The sequence below is a fragment of the Sorex fumeus genome, unplaced genomic scaffold (assembly GCF_029834395.1).
Source record: "Sorex fumeus unplaced genomic scaffold, SorFum_2.1 ptg000006l, whole genome shotgun sequence".
Taxonomy (NCBI): domain Eukaryota; kingdom Metazoa; phylum Chordata; class Mammalia; order Eulipotyphla; family Soricidae; genus Sorex; species Sorex fumeus.
This window is the reverse complement of record NW_026606063.1, coordinates 443,576-470,653: the sequence shown is the minus strand read 5'-3', so window position 1 is coordinate 470,653 and position 27,078 is coordinate 443,576. Positions and strand designations below refer to the sequence as shown.

At 66.8% G+C, this 27,078-nt stretch overlaps 1 protein-coding gene across 1 annotated transcript in view; it reads right to left on the bottom strand.

Annotated features, from left to right (window-relative positions):
• Positions 1-3,264: 3,264 nt before the first annotated feature.
• Positions 3,265-27,078, bottom strand: part of PLXNA2 (plexin A2) — a 41,592-nt gene continuing 17,778 nt past the window's right edge. The window contains exons 4-31 of the mRNA XM_056123305.1: positions 23,805-23,905; positions 21,828-21,951; positions 21,154-21,307; positions 20,824-20,920; positions 19,488-19,602; positions 19,038-19,238; positions 18,314-18,410; positions 17,943-18,133; positions 15,383-15,534; positions 14,690-14,807; positions 13,905-14,041; positions 13,187-13,354; positions 13,017-13,110; positions 11,874-12,113; positions 11,223-11,366; positions 10,814-11,048; positions 8,976-9,118; positions 8,446-8,714; positions 7,948-8,014; positions 7,719-7,865; positions 7,401-7,560; positions 7,223-7,326; positions 6,537-6,636; positions 5,947-6,137; positions 5,689-5,858; positions 4,862-5,074; positions 4,239-4,389; positions 3,265-3,658 (exon numbers count right to left, since the gene is read on the bottom strand). Coding sequence (XP_055979280.1) covers positions 3,563-3,658; positions 4,239-4,389; positions 4,862-5,074; positions 5,689-5,858; positions 5,947-6,137; positions 6,537-6,636; positions 7,223-7,326; positions 7,401-7,560; positions 7,719-7,865; positions 7,948-8,014; positions 8,446-8,714; positions 8,976-9,118; positions 10,814-11,048; positions 11,223-11,366; positions 11,874-12,113; positions 13,017-13,110; positions 13,187-13,354; positions 13,905-14,041; positions 14,690-14,807; positions 15,383-15,534; positions 17,943-18,133; positions 18,314-18,410; positions 19,038-19,238; positions 19,488-19,602; positions 20,824-20,920; positions 21,154-21,307; positions 21,828-21,951; positions 23,805-23,905 — 4,179 coding nt within the window. The 3' untranslated portion in view covers positions 3,265-3,562. The remainder of the gene's footprint in view (positions 3,659-4,238; positions 4,390-4,861; positions 5,075-5,688; positions 5,859-5,946; positions 6,138-6,536; positions 6,637-7,222; positions 7,327-7,400; positions 7,561-7,718; positions 7,866-7,947; positions 8,015-8,445; positions 8,715-8,975; positions 9,119-10,813; positions 11,049-11,222; positions 11,367-11,873; positions 12,114-13,016; positions 13,111-13,186; positions 13,355-13,904; positions 14,042-14,689; positions 14,808-15,382; positions 15,535-17,942; positions 18,134-18,313; positions 18,411-19,037; positions 19,239-19,487; positions 19,603-20,823; positions 20,921-21,153; positions 21,308-21,827; positions 21,952-23,804; positions 23,906-27,078) is intronic.

Below are 27,078 nucleotides of genomic sequence, written 5' to 3'. Positions count from 1 at the left end.
CCTGCTATCCTGCCAGGGGGAGAGCCACGCAGCACCCTGGCCTCACGGCGCCCAGTGCTGGGGCTCGATCTTCCTCTCTGGGAACCGGGGGAGAGGCCCCACTCCTGCACCCAATGTGGGCCGCTGCGGCGGGTGGGCAGGAAACAGCTGCCTGGGTGGGAACGGACCAGGGCCAGGAGGGCCTGTGGGTCGGCAGAGTCCCAGGGGTGACGCCCACAGCCAGAGCCAGACAGAGCCAGCAGGAGCCAGGCAGCACCTGCGGCTCCTTGACACCCGAGTCCCAGAGCACCTGACGGGTCGCTGCTCCCGCCCGGGCTGCTGGGTCGTTCCCTCGGGTCCACGCCCCTCGGCCCACCCACCCCCCTGGGCCCACTCCCCTGGGAGCCCCTTGCCCAGTCTGCAGTTGTTCAGCTCCTTCCTGGCTGTGGAAAGCGCAGAGTGAGGAGCTTTCCACAGGTCCGTCCTGGTTGTCAGGAGGAAGCGGACTGGGGAGGCAGAGGCAGGCGTCCCGCGGACGTGCGCCTGCCTGGGCCAGGGGCCGAGTCTTTGGCGCGTCGTCGGGAGCCTGACGGATGGTGCTGCCTTAGCAGAGCTCGACTCGGCTGCCTCGTTTTCCTTCTGGACTTTCTGGGCCTCCTTAAGCCTGAGGGCTATTCTGTGTTTCAAAACGTTCGCTCTTGGATGTTTTCACTGCGGACATTTTTCTCGAGGTGATTCTGCTATTCGTTTTATGACACAGATGGTCTGGAGGGCTCTGAAGGAAAACAGGTCCCTTCCACGACTCTCCTTCTGGCTGGGTGACGGGAACGCCATCTCCACACCCAGACGCTAGTGACGGAGCCGGATTTTGTCCTGGGCATTTTGTGGTTTCGTTTTCTTAACATCTGACTCTAGCTCGTCTGACATCCATTTTGTTCCGTGGGGTCAGATTTAAGCAAACTTCCCCAAACAGACTTATGAACTTATAAAGCTCTGCTCTCCCTGCGGCCTGGCAACCCGCTTCCTGCAGATCAAGACGGACACAGAGGCTGAGGCCAGGAGCCCTGGACAGGGCTCGCTCCCGGACAGATCAGAACCTGGGACCGGCGGGAGCCCACGTCCGTGCTGCCAAAGAGGAGGCACGGGGAAGGTAAGAGAGTTCCAGCTGAAACGGGCTCCGTGTCTGTGCCTGTGTCCGTGTGCATGCATGCCTGCACATATGCCTGTGTGCACATACCTGTGTGCACGTGTCCATGTCTGTGTGCACACGTCTGTGTCTGAGTACATACGTCTTGTGCACGTGTGTGTCTCTGTGCATCCGCCTGCACATGTGTCTTTGTGTACAGTATACGTATGTGTCCATGCATGTTTGCACGTGTCCGTGTGCATGTGTCATGTGTGCGTGCCTGTGCGCGTGCATGTCCGTGAACGTGTCTGTGCAGCATATGTTTGTGTGCACGTGTGTGCTCACGTTGTCTTGACGCACAGCCCACCTGGGGGCACCAGCAGGCGGGAAGTCTCCTGAAGCCCCTCATCGGCACTTACTCTCATGAACGAGTCGCTTTTATCCAGTAAACTTTATTTATATATAACAACAGTACAAATGTGTCCTTGGCTTGCAAAATAGGAGTTTTCATATTTACAATAGGTTCACAATAATATATTAGAATAACAAAAACCCCATCTTATTGGAACGTTTTAAATACTTCATTTTCTTACAGTGTTTGATCCACAACATTTGTAAAAACAACAAAAACCAGACAATGATCATTGAATCTCCTTAAAAAATATATATATAACACAATTCCAGTGTCCGCAGGGGCGCAGAGTCCGCGGCTCCCCCGGGCCCGACGGCCTATTCACAGGGCACCTGGCGGACACACGGGGCTCGGGGAAGGGCCCACACAGATGGCTTGCGTGCTCCTCTGTGGAGTTCCCCGGCACGTGGACCCTAAAGCCAGGAGTGACCCCACACATTCACCGTGGACGGCGCTGACCCCGGCCCTTGGGGAGCTGGCCTGGGAGGCCTGAGCGGAGCAGCCCGGCCCGTCCTGCCACCCTGCACCTCCACCTGCTCTCTGCAGGGGCGAGGGCTCTGTCCCGAGGCCCTCTGCCCTGCCACGAGGGGACACGGGGGCGTCCTCGGACCCTCTGCCAGGGGCCGGCCTTGCTGGCCTCCAGCTCACTGTGTCTCTCCACCCGGAGCCACATGGGTCCTGCTGCGCAGAAGGTTCTGGAAAGGGAAGCAGCTTTCTTCCAGGGTGGGGGCATCACTAGCCTCTGCTGCCCCTTCCCTCCGCAGCCCTGCACTCTGGTGGGCTCTGCTGCCCACGGTGGGGGTTGGAGGTGGGAGGGACTGGTGTCCCGGGGCGCCAGCCCCCGCCGTGGGACGTGGGTCTCCAGGCCCCGACTCCTCTGGGTGTCCAGGGGCTGCAGCCAGGCCTGGGGTGGGGGTGCTTTGCTGCCCAGTGGGGCAGTGGGGGCTCACGGCCCCTCCGCGTCTCTGTCAGGGGCTCGGAGCACGGTCCCTTTGGCTTGGTGGGGGAGCGTCCCGCAGTATGGCTGGGGGAGGCAAGCGGGGGCGCGTTTCCTGAGTATTGGGACCGTGTTCCACTCCTCCTCCTTCGGGGGCGGGGTCAGGCAGGGGTCAGCTGCCCTCGGAGGCCCTGCCCGCCCCCAGCCTCCAGCTGGTCAGCAGGAACTTTGGCAATGGGAACTGCTGGGAGACCGGGGTGCGGGGTGCGGGCGATCTGGGCGCTGGTCCCGTGTCCCAGCACCAGAGGCCCAGAATGAGGGGTGTTGGCGCTCTGCCCCCGCACCCCTTCCGGCCCCGTGCCCAATCTCCTGCAGCACAGGGCCCTTCTTCCTCGGGACACGGGGTTCCCAGGGCCTTCTCGGGGAGACTCCTCAGGCTGGCAGGAGGCGGAACGCCGGGAGCCTTTGGTCTCTGGTTCAGGAGCGGCACACGGGACAGTCCCAGGCTCGAGGGGAGCCTCTGGCAGACACTCGCGGGTGCCCGCACGCCTGCTGGCTTCAAGTATTGCTCATCGTTCACACGGTTTGGTCTGTCCCTGCTGGAGGAGAGGCTGGACGGGCCTTGGCCCTGAGCCGGCTGAGGGCCAGGACACGGCCCGCCCGGCCTGGGGGCTTCCGTGAAGGGCCTGCGAGGCCCGTGTCCCCCTGCCGCAGCGGGGCCCCTCCGGCCCTGCCCGCCTCTCTGTGGGCTCCGGCACCCGGGAACGGGAGCCGAAGGAGGAGGAAGGGTGGCAGGCAGGCAGGCAAGAGCCGGACCGGGGGCCAGGGAGGCTCTTTCTGTCGCTTTATTTCTGGTTTTTCCTTTTTCTTAAAAAAACTAGAGTTCTCGTTTCCCTAGATACATCAGTGAGTCGTCATGCAAAGCGGCCTCGCGCGTGGCCGCGCAGCGTCTCCTCTGCTCCCCTGCTGCTGCCCGGCCCTCCGTGGGCGTCCGCTGCCGGGCAGGAACGGTGGTGTGCGGGTCCTCAGGCTCCCCGCGGGCCGTCCTCGTCCTCCCAGGCGCAGGGACCCCCTGCCGTGGGCTCCTCCTCCCGCAGGACCGGCCGCGTCAGCTCTCGAAGGACATGGCGCCGATCAGCTGCTGCACCTTCAAGGCCAGACGCTGGCGCCGGGCCTGCTCGTCCTGCTCCAGGGCCCCGATGAGCTGCGGGCAGAGCCGGGCGTCAGGGCCTCCGCGAGCACGCCCCACCGGCAGGGCGGCGTCTCAACTCAGCACATGCAGGCGAGTGCGCGCAGACCCACGGGCACGAGGCTCGCGTCTGTGAGCTGGCGCACAGGGGCAGGCACTGCACACCCGGATCTCGGGGACACGTGCCAACATGCATGGACCTCACGTGTCCCAGTGCTCAACTCTTTCTCCACACCACGGGCGAGCACACACACGTGCACGCACCCACACATGTGTGTGTGTGTGTGTGTGTGTGTGTAGGTGAGCTTCTCTCTGCACATCCGCGTGTGTGCATGTGCACGGCACTTTGTATGACTGTGTGTGTGTGTGTATGTGCACACACGTGTCTGTCTCAGCACGCCAGGCTTCCTGAGTGCCCATCTGCCAACCGTGACCAACAGCTCTCGGGGCCAGGCTGAGTCAGGCATGGAGCCAGGCTCCTGGGCCCCGGCTGCACTGTGGCCAGCCGGGTGGGGGTCAGGCGAGGGAGGGCAGTGCCTGTGCACCGGGGGTGGGGGGACAGAGGGTGCAGGCGGGCACGTGGGAGGGCGCTCACCTCCTCGCTGTACTTGCTCACGTAGGTGTACATCTCGCTGAGAGCACTCAGCAAGCTGAAGTCGGTGGCGTGCAGGCGGGACTGCTCGGCCAGGTACGCGTTCATGTCCTGGTCGCTGATGGCCGGCAGCTTGGTGATGTCCGCGTAGTATCTGCGGCCGGGAAGACGGGAGCCCTTGGCCTTCCCTGATGGCGCCCACCTCCTGCTCACTCCCTCTCTCGGCTGTGCTGGGGCCCTCCCTGCTCGGTGGGGGTTGGGAGTGTGCCACAGGGCCTTGGCTGGCACAGCTGTGGGCTCTGGAGCAGCGGCTCCACGTCTGAGTGGCCTCCTGAGACCCGGGATCGATTGCTGACTCTCCCAGGGGCAACAACCCCCAGACAGGGCAGGGGCCCTCCAGGGAGCAGCCTGCAGTGGGGTGGTGTCCACCTCGGCCGCCCCCTGCAGGGACCGGTTAGCGCGTGAGGGGGGCTGGCTAGGGGCCGTGGGCCTGAGGTGGGCGGGGCAGGTTCCCTGAGTGTGTTGCCTCCGACCGGACTGGGCAGAACCACCTCGAGGGGTCCTCACCCGCGTGGGGGCGGGGCTGGAGCGGGGTCACTGCACGGGCCGGGAGGGGGCGCACCCACCTCTCCACCCAGCTCTTGTAGCTGGGGATGTCCTTGGCGTAGAGCAGCTTGTTGGAGGGCGAGTCCTTGCCCAGCCGGTGCTCGGACGTGGAGCAGGAGTCCATGAAGGTCTGCGCCACCACCGACAGGCAGGCGTCCGTGATGCTGCCCTTGTGGATGTCAAACACGAACTGCGGGTTCTTGATGACGTTCACCCAGAAGCGCAGGGGCAGGCTGGGGTAGAGAGCGGGACACGTCACACGTCCATGCCCCTCCAGGGGCCAGCAGGGCAGCAGGCCCCCGCGGCCGAGTCGGTCCCCAGACAGAGGGGCCGGGCCCACTCTGTTCCCCGCGCCTCTCTCAGGGACGCCAAAGCTGTGTCCCAAGTTCCTCAGCTCTCTGGACGGATGTCGCTGCACCCTGCCTCCGAACCGTGGCCGCGTGGGTGACCTGGTGCCGGCTACCACCCACAGTCGCCCTCCCCCAGCCTGGCCCTTGGCTGTAAGCACGCTGCCCGGCCACTCAGTGGTGGCGTCTCAGTCAGAGTCCAGCCCGATCCCGGTCTCGGAAGCCGTCCGTGTGGCTGCAGGACCCCCGCACTGCCCCTGGCACTGCCCGCCACCACAGTGGGCCTGCCGCTCCTCCCTGGGACCGTGCCCGCCTGTTGAGGGGACAGAGCGCCCAACCGCGCACACCGAGGGCAGCCCAGGAGGGCAGCGGAGACGTCCCCGACCCGGTTGCTCCCGGGGCCTGCGTGGGTGGCTGAGCTGGGACTGTCCTTGCGGAGATGGGCAGCGGGGAGGGGGCTGGACGGGGGCCGGCTGGGCGGGGGGCCCTGTCCTCCTCACCAGTTGCTCTTCCACGTGTGGCGCACGTCCGTGTCGTGGATGCCGTGTCTGTCCGCCTGCTCGTCCAGGAAGTCGAACATGTACTTGATGGCCAGGGGCAGCGCACTCCCACGGTGGACGGTGCTGAACAGGGTCTCCAGGAGGTCATCCACAAACTTCTGCAGCGTGCCCTGGGGGGCGGGGGGTGGGCAGCCTCAGAAATCGGGGCTCCGGGCCAGAGGAGGGGGCTGCGAGGGCCCGGGGCCCAGCGGTGCCCACCTTGGTGGCCAGCAGGCGGGTGAGGTAGACCTCGGACACCATCTTGCTGCCGCGCTCGCCCTCCTTCTGTTCGCCGTGCTCGTGGTTGCGGACCAGGTGCCACACCTTGGCGCCGCTCTCCAGGTCCGGCGTGATCATGGGCGTGCGCGACCGAAGGCTGTCGGGGCTGCCCGTGTACCTGAAGGAGGAGTCTGGGGCGCGGCACGGTCAGAGACGCGGGGCCCTGGGCCCCAGGGACGAGGGGTGGGCAGGCGACAGAGCTCCCGGGGGTCACTCCCGCTGCGTCACCCAGGGATGCTGAGGCGTGGGGCAGCGCAGAGGGCGCAGGGGTCGGGTTGGCAGGCCCCGAGGGGTCGCAGGGCACTGGGGGTCGGAGGGCGCTAAGGGCTTCAGTGAGCCCTGAGGGGTCAGAGGCCCTGGGGGTCAGAGGGCACTGGGGGGTCACGGGACACTGGGGGCTCCGAGGGTCTGGGCCTGGAGCAGAGCTGGAGGGCAGGGCATCAGGGTGGGCAGCAGATGGGGCCAGGGTCAGCGCTGCCCGCACGGCTGATGGGCGCCCCGAGGGAGGCCTCTGGGCGGTGGGCACTCACCGTATCTGCTGATGGACGAGCGGGAGATGCTGGCGGAGGCGGGGATGTTGTAGGAGGAGGTCTGCTTGGGCACCAGTGCCACCATGGACCGGTCGGCCACCTGCACACAGGAGGTCGCGGGAGGTGGGCGCCCGGGAGGCGGCCGTGAGAGCAGACGAACCCCCTGGTGGCTGTCAGCCCTTCACTTTCCCCCCACACTGGAAGCCCATTCTCACTCGACTCCTTCCTGGCTGGACCCTGGGATGCGGCCGCCTGGCAGGGAGGCCTGGGGCCTTGCTGCCCCCCGCCCAGTCCTGCATGACCGGGACTGTCACACTCCTCCGTGTTCCACCTGGGACCGTGGGGATCCAAGCGAGCCCGCGGCAGAGGAAGGAAGCACCTGCAGTGGCATTACGGCCACAAGTGCGCTTTACACCACTCTGGACTTTAACAATTGCTGGGAACCGCAGCAGTGAAGGAAACAGCCGCCACCGCCCAGCGGCAGAGATGCAGAGCCCTGATCGCTGCTGCCCTCGCCGTGCATGAGCCGCGTCCTGGGCCGTGAGAGCAGCGGCTCGGGCGGGCTCCACGCGCGGCACAGGCGACAGCTCTCCCAGGCTGGGAGGACTGTCCCGCCCCGCCCTCCGCCCTCGGTGCCTGGCCAGTCGCTGAGCAGAGCTGGCGCTGTCTGACCCGCGGCCGCTCACCTGGTAGTGCACCAGGGTGTTGAGCCGCTTCCAGTCCCCCTCGATCTTGGTGGTGATGTCCTCGTCCTGCAGCACGACCCGGGCGATGCGGCCCTGGCGCCACTCTGGGTGGGGGTGCAGTGTGAGGCGTCTGGGGTCTCGGGGCAGCCCCTCCCGGCCCCCCGCAGCCCTCCCCTACCGAGATCCATGTCGGCGGCCCGCGGCCGCTGGGAGTAGGGCACGTTCTTGTACACAGCGTCCAGGATCTTCTCCTTGACCTGCGTGATGGTGTCGCAGTTGAGGACCTTCACGGGGATCTCCGGGCTGTTCTCGTTGTCGGGGTTCACGCAGTTCAGGATCTGGGGGGATGGACAGGGCTGAGACCCCAGCGGCCCCGCCCCGGTCCTCGGAGCCAGGGGTGAGTGAGCTGAGGGTAGGCGGGTCCAAGAGCGGGCTGCGGGGGGGGGGGGGGGGGGGGGGGGAATGAGGGCGGGGGGCGGAGCCCGCCTGCGCGCACCAGCGTCTTGTAGTCGATCTGCTGCCGGATGAGCTTGTCCTCGCTCAGCGAGTAGCGGGCCTCGCCCGTCACCGCGTCGATGGGCCCCTTCTCCATCTGCTGCTTGATGGCGCAGTAGAGCATGAAGAGCGGCTCCCCCGCACACTCCTGCAGGGCAGACGGGCAGAGGCGCTCAGGGGGCTGCCGGGTTCCCCGCACCCCTCTCCCATCCTCGACCCTCCCTGCTGACCTTCAGGAACTTGTGCAGCAGGAAAGCGAACCAGTTGGTGAGCATCTTCTCGGCCACAGACTCCGTCCTGCGGGGGGAGGGGTGCCAGGGGCCACCGCTCAGGTGGGGGATCGGGGACCCCACGTGACCAGGCAGGGCTCTGTCTCTGGGCTTCCTTCCTCGGGCGTGGGGGTGGGGGAGTGTTCCCTGCCCCCACTTCCACTGAGCTGGCCACCCTGCTCTGGGCATGTGGGCGGGAGCAGGGCTGGGGTCAGGCCGGGTCCGAGACCCTCAGTGGGGGTCCCGGGGGACGGGTGTGACAGGCTGGGCTGTGTCTCGGGGGCGCCCAGACCCCGGGGGTCCCACGCCACGCTGTTCTGCAGACCCAGCCCAGGGCAGGGAGCTCCCAGAGGCCCCGTCTCCGTGGAGGGGCTCCGGGGGCCCGCCCGCAGGACCCCGCCTCTCGGGGCGCCCCGCCGCCCACGCCCGCCGGCCGGCCGGTCCCCGCGGCGGCCAGACCTCCGCAGCAGCAGCTTGGGGTGGTTGCGGTTCTCCAGGTTCCGGTCGATGAGGTCACAGAGCAGCTGCTTGAGCACGTCGGTGGCGTACTCGAGGCGGGCCTGCAGCGCCGTCATGATGAGGGAGGCCACCGTGCCGCGGTCGCGCATGGAGAAGCCGCGCTGCGCCTCCAGCGTGCGGATGAAGGTCAGCAGGAAGACCTTGTTGTGCAGCAGCTGCGCGAAGAGCTTCAGCGCCCGTTCCACCTGCTGCTGCCCGTGGCCCTGCACCTGCGCCCAGCGCGCCGGCGGTCTCACTCACGAGGCACCTGGTCCCGGCCGCCACCCCCCTCGGGGCGCAGAGGGCCCGGCCCGCCCTGGCCAAGCCCGGGGTCGCGGCCCACACCCGCCTGCGCCCGCCCTCCCCGAGCCCCGGGCGGGCTCTCGCTCGCACGCAGGAGCCAGTGCCTGACATGCGGCGGGCGGGCCCCGGCGCCCTGAGCCTTTCTTAGGAAGCCCGAGGCACCCGCGGGCCCCCCCGGCGCAGCCCACCTCCAGCTCCCGCAGGACCGGGTGATCCTCGATGCCTGGGAAGAGCACGCGCATGGCGTAGGTGCGGTAGTCCAGGTAGGGGATGCCCGCACGGTCCAGGTCGCTGGTCAGCTCGTTGATGTCCGTCTGCAGCTCTGCAAAGGCTGGGGCGCGGGGAGACGGGTCGGGTGGGCAGGCCCTGCAGGGGCGAGGCTCCGAGTGGGAGGTGGGGCGGGCGAGGAGTGGGTCCCAGCCTTGGATCGACAGGCCTATGCACGCCTCCACACACAACGCCCAGCAAGCACCCACACCATAATCTGCACATGCAGGCATACCAGAGTACACACAGAACACACATGCATACACACCACCACGCATACACACACCAGTGCACATGCAGGACACATACGCACAGGCACCAGGGCACACACAGTACACTCGCACACACCAGGGCACACAGTGCATATGTCTAGCCATGCGACCAAGGGCCTACACATGCATTCACCCACATGCACGCACCCACAGATACAAAGGCATGGGCGTGTGTACCTACACGAGCACGCACACAAACCATGTACACACACGCACAGCATATACACGCACAGGTATACCACACGCAAACACCCATGTGCGCACATGCACGGCACAATGCACCCATGCACACACCCACGTAACCCATGTAAACACATGCACACATGTGTGCAACAATGCGCACACCCACGTGTGCATTCACCATGTGGATCCATGTGCACCTGACAAGCACACAAAGCACACACCAGCGTACACATGCGCACAGCAAGTAAACCGCATGCATCCACGTGTACACACATACCCACATATGCAGTGCCCCCTCAGCATTCATGCACACACGCGCACACGTGTAGACAAACGTGCACCCATATTTACCTAGAGGCACACACCCACGCACACCCATGTGCACCCCCGTGCACACACAGCACACACTGCGCGTTCACCAAGAGACAAGCCAAGTCACTGGCCCCTGCGGCAGCACCTTCCTGCAGCCTGACCGCCACAGGCGGACGGGGCAGGCTCTGAGGAGCGCTGGGGCAGTGACGGGGGGCAGGGCAGCTGAGCAGGGGTGCCGTTCTCTCCCGGCGGCAAGGAAAGAGAGTGTGTGTGTGAGTGTGGGGCGATGGGGTATGAGTGGGGTGTGTGGGGGCGGGGTGAGCAGGGTAGGTGTGTGTTTGGGTCGGGTGTGGAGGGGTGAGCGTGGTGTGAGGGTGTGGTGTGTGAGGGTGTGTGAGCCGTGCAGCATGTGGTGTGTGAGGCGTGTGGTATGTGATGAGTGCGAGGTTGTGGTATGCATATTCAGTGTGTGTGAGGTGTGTGTACGTGGCATGTGTGTGAGAGGTGTGTGATGTGTGTGAGAGAGTTGTGTGTGTGAGAGGTGTACGTGTACGTGGCATGTATGTGAGAGGCGTGTCATGTGTATGGGAGCTGTGTGATGTGTGTGAGGTGTGGTGGCATGTGTGTGAGAGAGCTGTGTGTGTGAGAGGTGGCGTGTATGTGATGTGTGAGAGGTGGTTGTGAAGTGTATGCGGTATGTGTGAGAGGTCTGTCATGTGTATGAGAGAGCTGTGTGACGTGCATGTGGCATGTGTGAGAGGTGTGAGAGCTGTGTGAGAGTTGTGTGTGTGAAGTGCATGTGGTGTGTGTGGCATGTGTGTGACGTGTATGAGAAAGCTGTGTGTGTTGAAGTGTACGTGTGTGGCGTGTGTGGCACTTGTGTGAGAGGTGTGTGTGTGTGTGTGCGTGGCAGGCGTGTGGGCAGCAGTGCGGTGTGTGCGAGGCTGCGGCGTGCGGGCGGGCGGTGCCGGGCGCGGGCGGGCGGCGCTCACCCTCCTTGCACTCCAGTGCCACGCGGGACTCCAGGCTGTCCATCTGCATCTGCAGCCGCTTGAGCGTGAGGTCGTTCTCGCGGGACTTGCGCTTGTAGGCCACCAGGACCAGGACGACCAGGACCAGCAGCAGGGTGCCGCCCGCGGCGATGCTGACGATGGCGGGCAGGGTGAGCAGGCCGTCGGCCGCCACGCTCACCGAGCCGGGAGAGAACACCATGCCGCCCACCAGCACCTGCAGCACGAGGCCGTGAGCCGGCACCCGGGGCGCCCCACCGGCCCCGGCCGCACCCCTGCCCATGGCCGCAGCCGCCCCGGCACCGCCCCCGCGCGTGTCTGGCCACCCGGGGGCCGGCGGGGTGGAGGGTCGCGGGGCCACACGGGGGGGTGGCGGGCGCCGGAGACTCACCAGGACCTTGTGCTGCCCCGTGAGGTTCGGGGGCTCACACAGCAGCTGCGTCTCGGACACAGTGACGGCGCACGGCGTGTCCCCCACCAGCACCGTGTAGTTGAGCTTGGTGCCCCCTGAGGTGGGTGGGCAGAGGTTCTTGCCCTGCGACGGAGAGCTGCTCAGAGGGGGCCCTCCACCCCAGCACGGGAGACCCCAGGCCCGGCTCCCCTACCCAGAATACGCTGGGGGCGGCCTGGACTTAGCAGAAATGGTGCACAGGTGGAGACAGGGGCTCGGGACACTGGGACAGAGACAGGGCTGGGGGCCCACGGGGACTTGGTCTTCCTATGGGCCCCTGGGGACAGGGTCTTCCTATGGCCCCGGAATATTCCTACTGGGTGCGACTCAGGGTCAGAGTTCCACAGGTGGTCGTGGCACTGTGCACCTCACACAGAACCCCACAGACCCCTACAGAGACCTCTTACAAGACTCTACAGAGACCCCCCCTAGGGAACCCTCAAATAACCCTATAGAAAATCCCACAAACCTCGACACCCTCAGAGAACCCCACAGAGACTCCCTACAGAGACCCCTCCAGACAAGCTCGCAGGGAACCTCAGAAAGACCCCCACATAAGCAGACGCCCGCAGAGACCCCGCTGGAAGGCACCTTCAGAATGATGGGGGAGCCGGGCTTCTGGTCCAGGACCCCCGTGGGACTGAGCAGCTCGAAGGTGGGGTTGGGGTAGTAGATGAACTTGGTGTCGTTGTACAAGAGCAGGGACCGAACGTTGTTGAAGATGAAACCGAATTCCTCGGGTCGCCCCACCGCGTCCAGGCTGGGCCGGTGATCGGTGGCGAGGGGCGGGGCCAGGCAGGTGAGCGTGGTGGCATTCACGGTCCGACACACCTGCGCCCGAGCACAGCCCTCAGAAGGCCAGCTGTGCCCCAGGGAGCTGGGGACACGGGGCTGTCGTGGGGTTGTCAGGAGCAAGGCCTGGCCACAGCAGTCCCACGGTGTCCTTCGCCCATGGGGGCCCGGACCACTGGCCTCCCACTTGTCTCCCTCAGGGAGGGCCCGAGAAGAGGGGGGTGGAGAGGGGGTGTGTGTGGCCTTCGTCCACCATCCACCAGCACTGGGCGTGCCCGGCGGCAACTCAGCACTGAGGTGGCAGGAGCCTGCGCCGGCCTGGGGGCACGACGGGGACCCCAGGAGGAGTGTGGACGCAGGACCCGTGTGAGTGCGCAGGACACAGGAGGGCGACTGGCGTGTGTGAATGTGAGCAGGATGGAGGCAGGTGTGTGGGGGTGTGCAAGTAGATATGTGCAGGGGTGCCCACGTGTGTGTGCGGGGGTCACGTGACTGTATTGCAATGATGCACATGTGTGTGCAAGGGCGTCACGAGACTTACGCAGGGTGCACGTGTGTGTGTGGGAGTCATACGACTACATGCAGGGGCACGCGTGTGTATGCATGGGAGTCACTTGATCACACATACAGAACTGTGTGCATAGTGCCCCTGTGTGGGCATGGGGGTCACAGGTCTGTATTGCAATGATGGACATGTGTGGGCAGAGGGGTCACGAGACTGTGTGCCGGGTGCCCATGCGTGGGCATGGGGGTCACAGGACCGTATGCAGGGGTGCCCATGTACTCCTGTAAATGAGTCTCACGTACGTGGACGGGGCACGTGTGCTGGCGTGGGAGTGTAAAGGAAGCCACCCGGGCACATGGCGGGCGCCAACATGACCCTGCCCTCTCCGCCGCCAGCCCCGCAGACGGGCGTGGTCTGTGAGGTTGCCCCTCACTCACGTTCACAGACTCTTTGCCGTTGAACTTGATTCGGACTCTGGGCTCCTGAATGACGTCCAGGTTGAAGCCGGTGATGGTCAGGGGCGTGTGGCCGCTGTGGACAGGCAGCGCTGGGTCAGGGTGCAGCTCAGCGTGGCCCTGCCCTGCCCTGCCACGCCGCCCCCCCTCACCTGGCGATGCTCCAGGCGGGCTCCACGCGCTGCACGCGGGGGTCGTCGATGTACTCGAACTGCAGGTCGCCGTCCACGTGAGCCCGGTCCACGCTCACCCACACGGGGACTGGGCCCAGGCCAGTGGCCGAGGGTGGGGACACACACACGATCTCGCTCATGGACCGCCTGGCAGGACGGGAGGGGTGTGAAGGGCCGGGCAGGGCGGGGCCCCCGGGGGCAGCTGTGTCCGTCCCTGTCCCCTCTCCCTGAGCTCCCGGGTGGGGGGGATCCTGTGTCCTGTGACCCGGCCGGTGGCACCGTTTGGGGGGCACCTCCATGCCCCAGTAAGGAGAACGGAACTGAGGGGGTGTGGGCAGGCGACACCTCTGGAACATTCTAGAACGTGGCATTTGGTGTCTGCTGTCAGGTGAATCCCTAAGGCCTGCACTGTTGGTGGACGCTCGTCACAGAGCAAGGGCACGGACAGCTCTGACAGGCCCCCCGCAGTGGCCATGCCACGCTGCCCACCCACAGGGGCTTCTGGCAGACACCGCCTTGGGGGCCCGACGACGGGTCCCCTCCCTCGACTCCGCACTCAGCCACGTGTACACACCCCGCAGGGCACCACAGCACCCGCGTGCACGCTCACAGGGCAGACACACACACCCAGAGGCCACGTGCAACCCCTCCTGGGATGTGGCCGACCCCGTAACCTGCACCCCGGGGCCCACCTCACCCATAGAACTCGCAGGTCTGGTTGCCCAGGTGCACAGTCACACGGCTCCCAGCGCCCAGGTGCTGTCCGGCGAGAGTGACCATGGTGCCCCCCGATTCGGGGCCTCGGATGGGGCTGAGCGAATGCACGGATGGGTGCTAGGGGGAAGCAGAGGGGTCCGGCCGCCATGAGCCCTCGAGAGGCCCCGGGAAGCCGGCTGGGCTGGGTGGGTAGGCGCTGCAGGCTGGCGCTGCACCCCACGGGGCACCGGAGGGGCCTGGCCCGAGCCAGAGCTGCCGTGGAGAGCAGGACTCGTGCCCAACGCGAGTGCCAGCCCTGCGTGCCTGTGTCCCTCGGACAGGTGCCCAGCTGTGCCCCAAGGCCCTTGGGAGGGTGCCAGGGGGCAGAGAGGACATCTCCAGCTGGGGCTTCCGCTGCAGGGAGCCCTCCCGGGCCCTGGCACAGAGCCTGGTGGTCCCCGCGTTGTGCCAGAGAGGTGCCCGGGGAGGGGACTGTACCGCGGAGGCCGGGCCCCTGCAGGGAGGGGGGTGGTGGGCCCCTTCACCCCAGAGAACTGTCTACCTGAAGCACCGGGAGCACAGGCTGCGGAGGCAGCAGGGGTCTGTTTCTGGGGGGAAGGGACACCACGGAGAAGCTCTTGGTGCCACCGAGCCCGCCCACCCTTGCCAGGGCCCCCAGAGATGCAGGCTGGCAGGGCGCCTGTTCCAGGGACACTGTTCTGGGCACGGGTGGGGAGGCCACTTGGGCTGGTCCTGCCTCGCCCCGCGGGCCCCTCGAGGACTCACCACGAAGGTGAACTCCTGCTGGCTCTGGGCCACGAACTCCGGCCTGCACTCGCCCACACACAGACGGGCCGGCCCGGCCACGGCGGCCCTGGGTGCGGGTCCCATCTCACACACGATCCTGCAGGGACAGGATGGGGCCATTTGAGCGGAGGCCCTGCTGCCCCCATCCCCAGGGCCAGGGAACCGGCGGGCGCTGGAGGGGCCGGGCTCAGCTCACTGCAGCCAGCAGGGGAACCGGCGGCTTGGGGAGGGGCGTGTCAGGCCCTGGCACAGGACCGGGGCGCAGACAGCCAGGTGGCCTCCGCACTGAGGGCCAGGCTGCTCCCTGCAGGCCTGAGGGGCAGGGGCAGGAGGCAGCAGAGGGCAGCGGCATGGGTCTCCCACGTCGGGGCTTGGCCGAGTCAGCGCGGGGCCAGGAGGGCTGCGTGGAGACAAGCGCCCTGTGCCCACAGCCCAGTGAGGGTGCTGGTGAGGGCGCTGATATGAGTGTCAGTGAGGGCGCTGCTGTGGGTGCTGCTGTGGGTGTTTAGTGCGGGTGTGAGTGAGTGCAAGTGCGGGTGACGGGGTTGGGTGCGTTCCAGTGTGGCTCCAGGGGCAGCTGGAGGGGAGGTAGAGCGGGCCAGGTTGCTCAGCCCTGCGGCGGGCAGGACCGTGGCCCCCAGAGGGCCGCTCCTTGGAGGGGTCGGGACTCACTGCTCAGCGACCACGTAGTCGGCCGGCAGCGGCGTGCACGGCACCCCGGCCACCTGCACGTGCTGGGCGATGTCCGAGAAGTCCAGGCCCAGGTTGACGCCGCGGATGGTCACCCGCGTTCCTCCTTCAGGGGGGCCCGACACTGTCAGCATCTGCGGGGACAGGAGCTCAGGGTCCCAGCCAGGCTCCTCCCTCCCGGCCTCCCCCTGCTCGGGTGTCAGCACAGCCCACAGCTGGGGCAGCCACACCCCCCCACTCCTGTTCCAGCTCCCAGCACCCCGGCCTTGGAATGGGGGTACTGCTCTGATTGCCCCCAGGCAGGATCCCCAAGAACTGTCAGGGCTGGGGAAGGGTCTCAGCAAGGAGGGGCCGAGCAGGGGGTAGAGGTGGGGGGAGCAGGCAGGAGCCGGGAGTGTGAGGGCAGGTGTTGGGAAGGGGCGGTTGGAGACCAGAACCAGGGTGGGGACGATGCCGAATAGGGACCTCCTTCCTGGGGCGCACTCAGGGACCAGCCTCGCGCAGTGCTCCTGAGATGCTCCTGAGACCCTCCCTCTCCTTCCAGGCTGCGTCTTGGGGCTCACACGGCCCAGTACCTGAGCTGGGCTGGCCTCCCCCGGGCAAGAGCTGCCCTTGCTGCCCTTGCCGGCTGGGCGCTGGGCACGCGGCAGCCACAGGCCTGGGTTTGAGATGGCACAGAGCCCGTGTTGAACAGAACCCCCAAAAGAACAGCCAGGCGCGGGCACAGTGGCCCCCAGCCCCCATCTCGTTCTTAAAATCCTTTCACTAGTTCACGCCGATCATAGCACAGCAGAGGACGGAGCATGGGCCTTGCTGGAGTCTGAAAACCCCGTCTTGTCTCACAGTCAGCCACGGGGTCTGGGACGCACATCCGCTGGGGCGGCCCCTCAGACATGCAGGAGGGGTGTGGGGCTGCCATCTGCCGCCTGAGGACACGGGAGTTGGGGTGTGGGACCCACAGTTCCTTCAAATAAGCTAACGAGAACCAGAGCCAGGAAACTGGAATCCTGAGGCTCCCAGGAAAGAGACCCTGTCAGGATGGCCTCGAGCCCCTCATGACCCCATCAGGATGGCCCTGAGACCCCCATGACCTGCATCAGGAAAACCAGAGCCCCCCATGACCCCATCAGGACAGCCCGAGCCCCCCACGACCCCATCAGAATGGCCCTGAGTCCCCAGGACCGCATCAGATGGCCCTGAGACCCCCATGACCCCCATCAGGACAGCCCAAAACCCCCATGACCCCATCAGGACAGCCCGAGCCCCCCATGACCCCATCAGGATGGCCCTGAGACCCCCATGACCCCATCAGGACAGCCCGAGCCCCCCATGACCCCATCAGGATGGCCCTGAGACCCCCATGACCCCATCAGGATGGCCCCGAGACCCCCATGACCCCCATCAGGACAGCCCCAAACCCCCATGATCCCATCAGGACAGCCCGAGCCCCCCATGACCCATCAGGATGGCCTTTGAACTCCCCCATGACCCCATCAGGATGGCCCTGAGTCCCTGGGGCCCTGCCTCATGGTGTCACTGTTATACCTTCTCCCAACAGGCTGTGGCCTCAAGCAGGGGTCACACGGTCACCCCAGTCTCTGCTCCCGCTGGGGGAGGAGGCGTCAGGGAGCAGCCTCTGGGTGGCCACTGTAGCTGAGGCCAACGTGGGCACTGCTAGGAAGGGGCCTGTCAGCACCACTCGAGACCCAGTCTGGACCTCACGCATCCCCACCCATGGCCTCGGCCTCGTGTCAGAGAGACTGGCCTGGGACTGTCCCTGTCCAAGGGGCCTTGCGGGATGCACCGAGTGTGTGGGCTGCTCAGACCCCTGACAGTGGCTCTGGGGACGCTCAGCTGGGAGTCAGTGGGTAGGTCTGCCTTTGGGGTCAGACCCTGTTCTGACCAGCCCAGCCTCAGATCAGGGCAGGCAGGGGACACTGCCCCATGTGGACCTACACAGAGTGACCTGTCCCCAGTGCCGTCCTTCCAACTGGGGACAGCTGGTCCTGCCCATGCTTTTCTCAGACAGTCACCTGGTCCCCTGCAACTGCCCTGACCCCAGACAGGGACCTGGGCCAGTAGAGACAGACGGAACCAGGAGGGGCCCAGAGATCCATGCGAAGTCAGCCCCAGGACACCTGCTCTCACGGGCCCCAGGAGACAGGACAGTCTCAGCCAGGGTCGGGCCAGGAGCACAGAGGAAGTGAGAATCACGGCAGGGGAGAGAGGGGAGGTGGGGGATCGTGGCAGGGGAGAGGCGGGAGGACTGTGTGCTGCAGTCACACCGCAGAAGGCGGTGACTTGCTGTGGGACTCTGGTGAAGGTGCTGGTGGCTCCCGGCACCCTTTTTAAGTCTGAAATTGTTCCCACAATAAAAGCTTTAAAACAGAAAGAGACTTAGAGGGAGGGGGAGGGAGGGAAGGGCTTGGGGTCTCCTCACTCCGGCCCCTCTGCGCAAGCATCACCTGCCCCCCATGGCTGCCCCAGCCCCAGGCCCCTCTGCGAGACCAGGCCCGCCCACCGACTGCCCCGGCCCACTCACCTCGGTGATCTGCGGGTTGGAGCACTTGACACGGAGGCTGGCCCAGTGGAGCCAGGGCCCGGCGGGACCGGTGCAGTGCTGGGGGAGGGTGCACCTGCGCTCCCCCCGGCACCAGCCGCACCCGAACTTGTGCTCAGCCTTGAGGCAGAGCCCGCAGCTGTCCCTCTGGGCCGCGCACTTGTACAGGTGCACTGCAAGAGAGGCCGCGGCGGTGGGCCAGTGCCCCCGGGGGGAGGGACCCCCACGCACACCCCCCGGACCCAGCACCGAGCGCCCCGTGAGGCATCAGAGCTGCCCCAGGTTGCGGGGCGCCGGTGGTGGCCAGCACCCCCCTCCCCCCAGGGCAGCGTCCCGGGCAGGGCCGGCCGTACCCTTCAGGCCCTGCGGGTTGTCAATGACGAAGTTCCCGTTCCACACCACGCTGAGGTCTGCGGCCAGGCTGCTCAGCTCCATGCCCTCGTACCGGTACTGGGGGGGGGGGTCGCTGCTGAGCCCCCGGGGCAGGACCCCAGGCGCCCTGCCCCAGGCCTGGGTACCAATGCCAGCGGGCTCCGCCCCTGCCATCCTCTGCTCTGTGTCTGTCCCGCCCCCGCCTGGCCCTGGTCGTCTCCCTCCACGGAGCCTGCCCCTCCCTCAGCTCCCCCTGACCTGGCCCTGGTGGTCCTGCTCATGGCCACCCTGAGCGGAGCCCCGAGACCCCATGGGGTGTCCCCTGGCAAAAGGCCCTGGCTCCCGATCCGTCCTCCGTCACCAGCCGGGCAGAGAGGGTGCAGAGAGGCAGCACCCGGCGGGTCCCACTCAAGCCCCAGGCTCCTGGCTGCAGGTGCTTGAATCCTGGTCGCCCCTCCCTGACCTCCGCTCTGCCCCCCTCCCCTTGTGCTGCTCCCTCAGGCCTCTCCCTGGCACTGCACGCCCCTCCCCCTGCCTGGGCGCCGCTCTTTTCCCTGCCCCTTCCCTGCACCCCTCCTCCTCCTCCTCCTCCTCCTCCTCCTCCTCCTCCTCCTCCTCCTCCTCCTCCTCCTCCTCGCACCCCTGTGGGTCCCCTGTGCTCCCGAAGAGAGCTGCCGGGACTGCGGAAGGGGCCGGCCCGCTCACCGAGCTGTTCTGGCACTGCACGCTGGAGCTGTTGAAACGCAGCGCGGGCACGCGGTGGGCCGTGCCCTGGATGCGGAGCTCGCACTCGTAGCCGCGCTGCCCGGACTGGGGCTGCGGGAGGTTCCGGGCCCGGAGCGTGATGGGCTCCACCTCGCCCACGGGGATCAGGATCTCGGTCGTGGGCACCAGCTGGGGACAGTCCTGGGTGCAGCACAGGACACAGGGCGGACCCCGCCCTCAGGGCCCTGCCGCCCCTCCTGCGCCCGCTCGCCCGGCCCACCCCCAGCTGGCACCTCAGTTCTGTTGTGCACGAGGCTCTGAGTGCGGCTCTCCTCACCCCTGCGGAAGTGGAGGCCGCCCCCACATCCGCCTCAGAGACCCGCTGAGCTGCCCCCTGCCCCCGGAGTCCGCCACAGAAAACTGCCGGGCTGCCCCGCGCCCTGCGCCCACCTCTGCAGCGCGGATCCGGCCCTCCTGGAAGGAGCAGCGGGAGGGGTCGTGCGTGCACAGGTGGCGGTACTTGCACCAGTGGCAGCGGAAGGCGCTGGTGACACACGACAGGCACCTAGGGGACAAGAAGGGGCAGTGTGGAGCAGTGGGCGGAGTCACCGCTTGCATCACACTCCCAGTGCTCCAGGGCCCGGAAGCCAGGGAGCAGAGAGGGGGACCCCAAAACCAGGGAGCGGAGAGGGGGACCCCGAAACCAGGGAGCGGAGAGGGGGACCCCGAAACCAGGGAGCAGGGAGGGGGGCCCCGAAACCAGGGGGCAGGGAGGGGGGCCCTAAAACCAGAAAGCAGAGAGGGGGACCACAAAACGGGGGAGTGGAGAGGTAGGCCCCGAAACCAGGGAGCAGGGCCCCGAAACCAGAAAGCAGAGAGGGGGGCCCCGAAACCAGGGAGCGGAGAGGGGACCCCAAAACCAGAAAGCAGAGAGGGGGGGCCCGAAACCAGAAAGCAGAGAGGGGGCCCCAAAACCAGAAAGCAGAGAGGGGGGCCCTGAAACTGGGGAGCAGGGAGGGGGGCCCCGAAACCAGAAAGCAGAGGGGGGCCCCGAATCCAGAAAGCAGAGGGAGGACCCCGAAACCGGGGAGTGGAGAGGTGGGCCCCGAAACCAGAAAGCAGAGAGGGGGGCCCCGAAACAAGGGAGCGGAGAGGGGGCCCCTGAAACCAGAAAGCAGAGAGGGGGACCCTGAAACCGGGGAGCAGAGAGGGGCAGGCACCAACTGTCCCATGGGAGAGGGTTCCTGCTGCCGGCTTGGCTGGTTGCAGGTGAGGCCACGTGGGCCGGGGGGACAAGCCTCTCCCATGGGGTAGTGGATCTCAGCCCCGGTCTCCTGGTCCAGTGCCCGATGTCCTGCACTCTCTGGGCGTGGGAACACAGGCGCCCTGGCTGGGGACACAGGTGGGAGCCGGCAGGAGCCTGGACCCTCCTCTGCCGAGTCGCCCTGGCTGGGCCCAGCTGCCGATGGGGTCAAACGCCCCCGAGCAGACCCCCACCACCCTCTCCGCGGAGATGCCCGTGGCCACACCACTCTGACAGAGCCCCATGGGGGGTTGGCCGCTTCCCCGCGGGCCCGGCAACCTGCTACCGGCCATTCCCAAATGAGATTCAGGGTCTCACCCAAGCGCTGGGTAAGGGTGGGGGCAGGGAGCTTAGCACTCAGGCGACCTGCCTGGCAAAAGGGGCCCTCTGGGGGGCAGCAGGCACCCTGGGTGAGGGGCTGAGGCAGGTGCCTGCGCCAGGGCTGGGAGCCCCCCGCCCCACGCCAGGCCTGGGAAGCCTCACAGTTGGTGGGCGCTGCAGTTGTAGAACTTGAACTCAGTGCTGACAAAGATCCTGCCGGTCTCCTTGGACTTCAGCTGCAGCTCCACTCCAAACCAATCTGGGAGGGAGAAGGCGGGCACCGTTGCTCCCGGGGCCTGGGCAGAGCCCCTGGACAGGACTCCGCTGCGCCATCTCGTTCCAGGGCTTCCCGGAAGAAAAGAGCCTCTCTCCCGTCCCCTGGGGAGCAGAGTCCCCTCCGGGTGGTCCGGGACATGACTCTGGTCACCCCGACAGGAGGGGCGTGAGCCGGGTCCCAATACCAGCTGCGCCCCCCCCCCCACCAGTGCCTACCTTGATCCACAGGGACGACGGGCACGTCCCGGGGCCCGGGGGAGAGGCACAGCACCCGGCTCCCGTCCACCTGCCCCTCCACCTCCGTCAGATTCCCGAAGGCACAGGTGACCCCCGCGGAGAGGCTGGGGGCGTCGCTGACCACCAGCGTGAGCTGTGGGGAGAGAGAGGGGCGGGTGGCAGGAACGGTGGTGAATAAGCCGGGGCTGGTGCTGGGGGCAGGGTGGGCCCCCCGCCATGGGCCCATCTCCTCGGTCCTCAGCTGCCCTGGTGTCTGGCCTGCCCTGTCCCGGGAAGGTGAGCACCCCAGGGCCGGAGGAGGGGCCCCGAGAGCACGGGGCCGGCAGGGCCTGCAGGAGGTCAGGGGCTGCGTGACCAGCCCTAACCACGGGCTGCGCTGGCCCTCCTGTCCACCCGTCTGTCCGTCCGTCAGTTCGACTGTGTGGCCTGTGCTGTCCACCCCCCACCCACTGTTTGTCCTCCGAAGGGTCTCTCTGCCCGTGACGCTTGTGGACCCCAGCGGAAGCCAACACAGACCATGCCCAGGGCCGTGTCCCTCCAGGGCAGCAGAGCCCGCACTGCTGGCCAGGGCTGGGCGACGGCCAGGGCTGCTCGAGGGGCAGTGGGGGCCGAGTCTGATCCTCCCCAGCCCCCAGGGTGTGTCTCCCACCTACCTGCCGGCGCTGCTCGGACACGGAGATGCTGCCGGGCTCCACCTGGAGTCGCACGCACTGGCTGAGGCTGGCTGCGAAGCGGTTGGGCTCCCAGGCACGCGGGCAGCGGTCCCTGCGGGAGCACCTGCGGAGTGGACACAGACAGGGCGCCGCTGGGAGGACTCCCCGGATGGGCAGGCCAGGGATGGGCCAGGGACAGGCCAGGGACGGCCCAGGGACGGGCTAGGGATGGGCCAGGGACGCCCAGGGACACACAGGGACAGGCCAGGGACACCCAGGGACAGGCCAGGGACGGCCCAGGGACAGGCCAGGGACAGGCCAGGGACAGGCCAGGGACGGCCCAGGGACAGACCAGGGACAGGCCAGGGACAGCCCAGGGATAGGCCAGGGGCGCCCAGGGACAGGCCAGGGATGCCCAGGGACAGACCAGGGACGGCCCAGGGACAGGCCAGGGACAGGCCAGGGACGACCCAGGGACAGACCAGGGACAGGCCAGGGACAGGCCAGGGACAGGCCAGGGGCGCCCAGGGACAGGCCAGGGACAGGCCAGGGACGCCCAGGGACAGACCAGGGACAGCCCAGGGACAGGCCAGGGACGGCCCAGGGACAGGCCAGGGACAGGCCAGGGACGGCCCAGGGACAGACCAGGGACAGACCAGGGACAGGCCAGGGACAGACCAGGGACAGCCCAGGGACAGGCCAGGGACAGGCCAGGGACGGCCCAGGGACAGACCAGGGACAGGCCAGGGACGCCCAGGGACAGACCAGGGATGGCCCAGGGACAGGCCAGGGACAGGCCAGGGACAGGCCAGGGACGGCCCAGGGACAGACCAGGGACAGCCCAGGGACAGGCCAGGGATGGCCCAGGGACAGACCAGGGACAGGCCAGGGACAGGCCAGGGACAGGCCATGGACAGGCCAGGGACGCCCAGGGACAGACCAGGGATGGCCCAGGGACAGGCCAGGGACAGGCCAGGGACAGGCCAGGGACGGCCCAGGGACAGGCCAGGGACAGGCCAGGGACAGGCCATGGACAGGCCAGGGACGCCCAGGGACAGACCAGGGACAGGCCAGGGACAGGCCAGGGACAGGCCAGGGACGGCCCAGCAGGAGGCTCAGGAGCTGCGTGGCGCTCCGGCCTGCACTGCACCTCCCTGTACTGCATCCAAGGCGATGGTCACCATCCTGGGGAGAGGAGCGAGGGGCCCGCACTCCCACGGTGGGCTGCGCAGGTCACGTGACAGTCTGTGACCAAGTGAACCCAAGATGGGGAGATACTGGAGAGATGTGGGGACAGATGTGGCACAGGAAGTCCTGGCCTGGACACCTCCTGGTGCTGAGACGGCGCGTGTGTATGCGTGTGTGCATGCGTGTGTCAGCATGTGCGTGCGTGTACACGTGTTTGCGTGCGTGTGCACATATGTGTGTGTCGTGTGTACGTGCGTGCGTGTGTGTGTCTGCGTGTGTGTGCACATGCGTGCGTGTGTGGAGGGGTATGGAGGGTGCGAGGGGGTGTGGGGGTGGGGGAATGTGGTCCGGTTGTGGGGGGGCCTATGCACCTGAGGGTGACTCTGAACTAGGGCTAGGAGGGAGGTGCCCGGACTGGGGTGCTATGCGTGTGGGGGCCCTTGGCAGAGGTGCGGGGTGGAGGCAGCTGGGCAGAGCCCCTCAAGCCCGGCCCCACCTCGGATCCCCATGCTTCTGCCGGGACCCTGCATCCAGCCACCGCCCTCACTGGGGCCCGCCGGGGCAGCGGGGTTTCACGTCAGTGCCAGAGCCAGGACCCGTGTGGGCCGAACTGGCAGCCTCAGCCCCCTTGGGACCCCGAGCGTGCTCGGTGGGTGGCGATTCTACGGCTGCCGGACCGGGTTGGGGTGTGAGGGTGTGAGGGTTGGGGTGTGAGCAGAGCTGTCCTTGAGACCCCGCTGAGCCCTGGGAGGGGTCCTGCCCCCCGCCCCCCTCTGCCGCGGTACTTACACGCTGTGCAGGGCACACCAGCCGCAGTGGGGGTCCCCCGCACTCAGACACTCCTCACACGTGGTGTACTGCTCACAGGCCTCCACGGGCACCCGCGTGACCTGCGGGCGAGAGCAGTCGGTGGGCAGCATGGCTACACTCCCAAGGTGGGTGCACCGGGACCCTCCGCCCTGGAGGGGCCCCTGCGCCAGGGTCTGTGTGGGCGGAAGGGAGGGTCCCAGGACCCCGCCATGCTGTGCCAGGAACAGAGATGTGTCTGCTCCTGGCCGCTGGGGCTGCCGGGGCGCGTCCTCCCCTGCTCCCAGCCCTCCCTCTCTGCCCTGTCCAGGCCCTCACGGCCGTCTGCCAGGCCCAGGCCCAGCCACACCCGGGCCCCTGCGAGGCCCAGCTCCCTCGCTCGGCCGGTGAGTGACGCCAGCATCTGGCTCGAGGGGACGACGACACGCTCGGCCGCCTGCAAAAACACAGCAGCTCCCAGCAGCTGGTCACGCTGAAAGGGGCTGTGTGCTGCCAACAAAGGCCACTTTCTCTGGGGGCTGGAGCGGACTGGGGGCTGCGGGGGGCCAAACCACGGCAAGCAGCCGGGGCCCCTCCCCCCCTTCCTGGGCTGTCCTGGTGGGAATTTCATTTTTAACCCGCTGAGTTGAGCAAAGTGAAAAGGGAAACTGAGGGGCGGGTCTAAGTCCCACATTCTACGGCCACACACACCCTGGACAGGCGCCCTGCAGCCCCGCTGGCCCTGGTCACCATCTGCGACTCCTCACGGGATGCCAGCCCTGAGGTGACCAGGAACAGGGGGCCCCGGGGCTGTGACACTGTGGCTTGGGAAGCCTCCACAGTGCAGCGCCTGGGCAGCCCTGGGCGGCCTTGGAGCCAGGAGCGCAACCTGACAGGACCCCCGTGTAGTCAAAAAGTCCAGGGCCCTCATGGGGGGCTGTGGGCACCAGGGCTCAAGAGGAGAATGCCGCACCTTCCAGCACAGACCTCAGGGCACCCTGGAGCTCTGGCTCCCAGATGGGGGGCCTCTGCCAGAGACATGGGCCGGTCAGGTCCACGTCCTGGCCGGGAGGCCTCAGGCAGGGGCCCCAGGAAGCTGCCCCCAGACCCAGTTTCTCTAGGAAGCCTGAGAAAGGACACCATGGGCCCTGGTGCCGCCTACTGCTTCCTGGGCGTGGGTGTCAAGAGTCGATGGGACACACAGCTGGTCAGCCTGACAGAGGACACCTGTGTGTCCGTGCGCCCTGCATCCATGTGTCCACATGGCTGTGTGTCATGCCTCCACGCATCCACGTGTCCGTGTGTCTGTGCATCTATGCAACTGTGCGTCTGAGGAAACAGGCGAACACTCTGGCTCTGGCGCCCCCTTCAGAGCCTGGGGACCCTCAAGGATCAGAGCCGGGCTTGGGATGTGCGTCACGGAGTCTAGCTGTGAGGAACTGGCCAGGTGCGGGACGGAGGCCTCAGCCGGAGGGGGTGGGTCACCTCCAGCCCAGGTGCGGGCAGGTGCCTCTCGCTGCGGGCAGCCTCGGGGACAGGCTCGCGGGTCCCTCCCCTGGACCGTCCGCCAGCCAGGCAGCAGCGTCAGCACTGACTCAGAGTTTAATGGGATGCCTGACGCTTTAATTCGTGTTTGTTTATTGTGATTGCATTTTAATCATGCCCCGGCCCCCCTGGGCGCTGGGACGGGTGGCTCCCTGGCAAGAGCTCGTGCTGGGAACAGCGGGCGTGCCCCGCCCCAAGGCAGCCCCACGCTGCCCCGCAGGGTGCCGGCCACATTCCTTCCTGCTTCGTCTTCCTTGTCTCCTAATTACGCCTCTAATGAGTATAACTGTCCTATTAAGTCATTTATTTAAGAAATACTCTTAATTAAAGGTGACTCACACGAAGCAGCTCTTAGATCTGGGGGTCTGGGGGCTTCCTCTGCCTGGTGCTGGAGCCACGTGGGTGGCCGCAGGGCGGGGTCAGCCTGGCGCTGAAGCCCCCCGCCTTAGCCCTGGCTGGGTGGGCGGGGAGTGGGGCAGGTCTGGACCTTCGTTTGTGCCAGCGACAGCAGGGACCCAGCGTCCGGGCCCGGGCAGGACCTGAGCTCAGAGCAGTCGTGGCCCCCCTTAGCCATGCCGGCACTAGGGCATCAGCTCTGCCCCTGCAGACGTGGTTCTCAAGGACCAGTCCCTGGAGCAGGAGTTGGGGACACGGAGGCCCGCGGGGGGCTCATGAGACAGTTAGTCCAGGCGCAGCCGGCAGGAACCTTCACCCTCGGGATCACACGGGGGACCGGAAGGGCGTCAGGAACCGGAAGCACACCTGACCCTTTGCTTCCCTGGCCCTGTGCCCTGGCTCCCCTCGTCCCTTGTCCCTCACCTGCACCCTGACCCCCACCTACACCCTGACCCTCACCTGTCCCCACACAGAGGGCAGGAGTGGCTCTGGGGGTGACCAGGTGGTCGGGAAATGCAGAGTCTGGGGCACAGAAGCCTTGTCAGGGCGTGGGGCAGGGCCCTACAGGAAGCCTGGCTGGGACTTCTCCTTTCTGGAAGCTTCTTGCAGTCCCCCGCCAACTCCCCGCTGTGTCTGAGGCCCTCTTCCTGCCCCAAGGCAGGGTGGGGTCTGGGAAGAGCGGACCCGAAGGCCACACCAGGGTCATGTTCCATCTGAGCCCCTGTGTCCACCCGACCCGGGCCCGAGGCTGTGCAGACCCACAGCTGCAGTAGAGGCAGGAGGACAGACCCTGAACTGCAGGGACGTGTCAGCACAGGAACCAAAGCTCAGAGCAGCTCCGGAGGTCAGGGAGCGCCTCCAGCAGGCAGCGACTGTCTGTTCGACTAGTCCAGCCAGAGCAGCAAACAGGAAACACCCCAGGAAGGCACTGCCTCGAGGTGGAAGTCTGCAGCTGGACCTGCCGCTGGCCAGCTGCCCACCCCCGCTTCTGAAAAGCGCGGGTCACTCCTTCCAGGCAGCCCTCCTTGACCAGCCTCCCAGCTCTGAGCATGGACTCTCCTACCTGCCCAGTCACGGGGCTGGGATGGGCTTCTTCTTGCCCAGATCGCCATGGCACTGCCCTCCCCGCCCCTCCGAGCACCCCCCTCCGCCCCCCGTCCCCGCTGACTCTGCTCTGCACAGAACAGGCTCACGCCTACCGCTGCTGCGGGCCTGCCAGACAGGCTTATTTTCGGCTCCTTAAGTAGCACCACGAGGAACCGTGGCAGTTTCTCAGGGTGCTGAGCTCCGCTGACGCCAGCCGGGATGAGAGCCGGGAGAGCAAAGCGACGTGGGG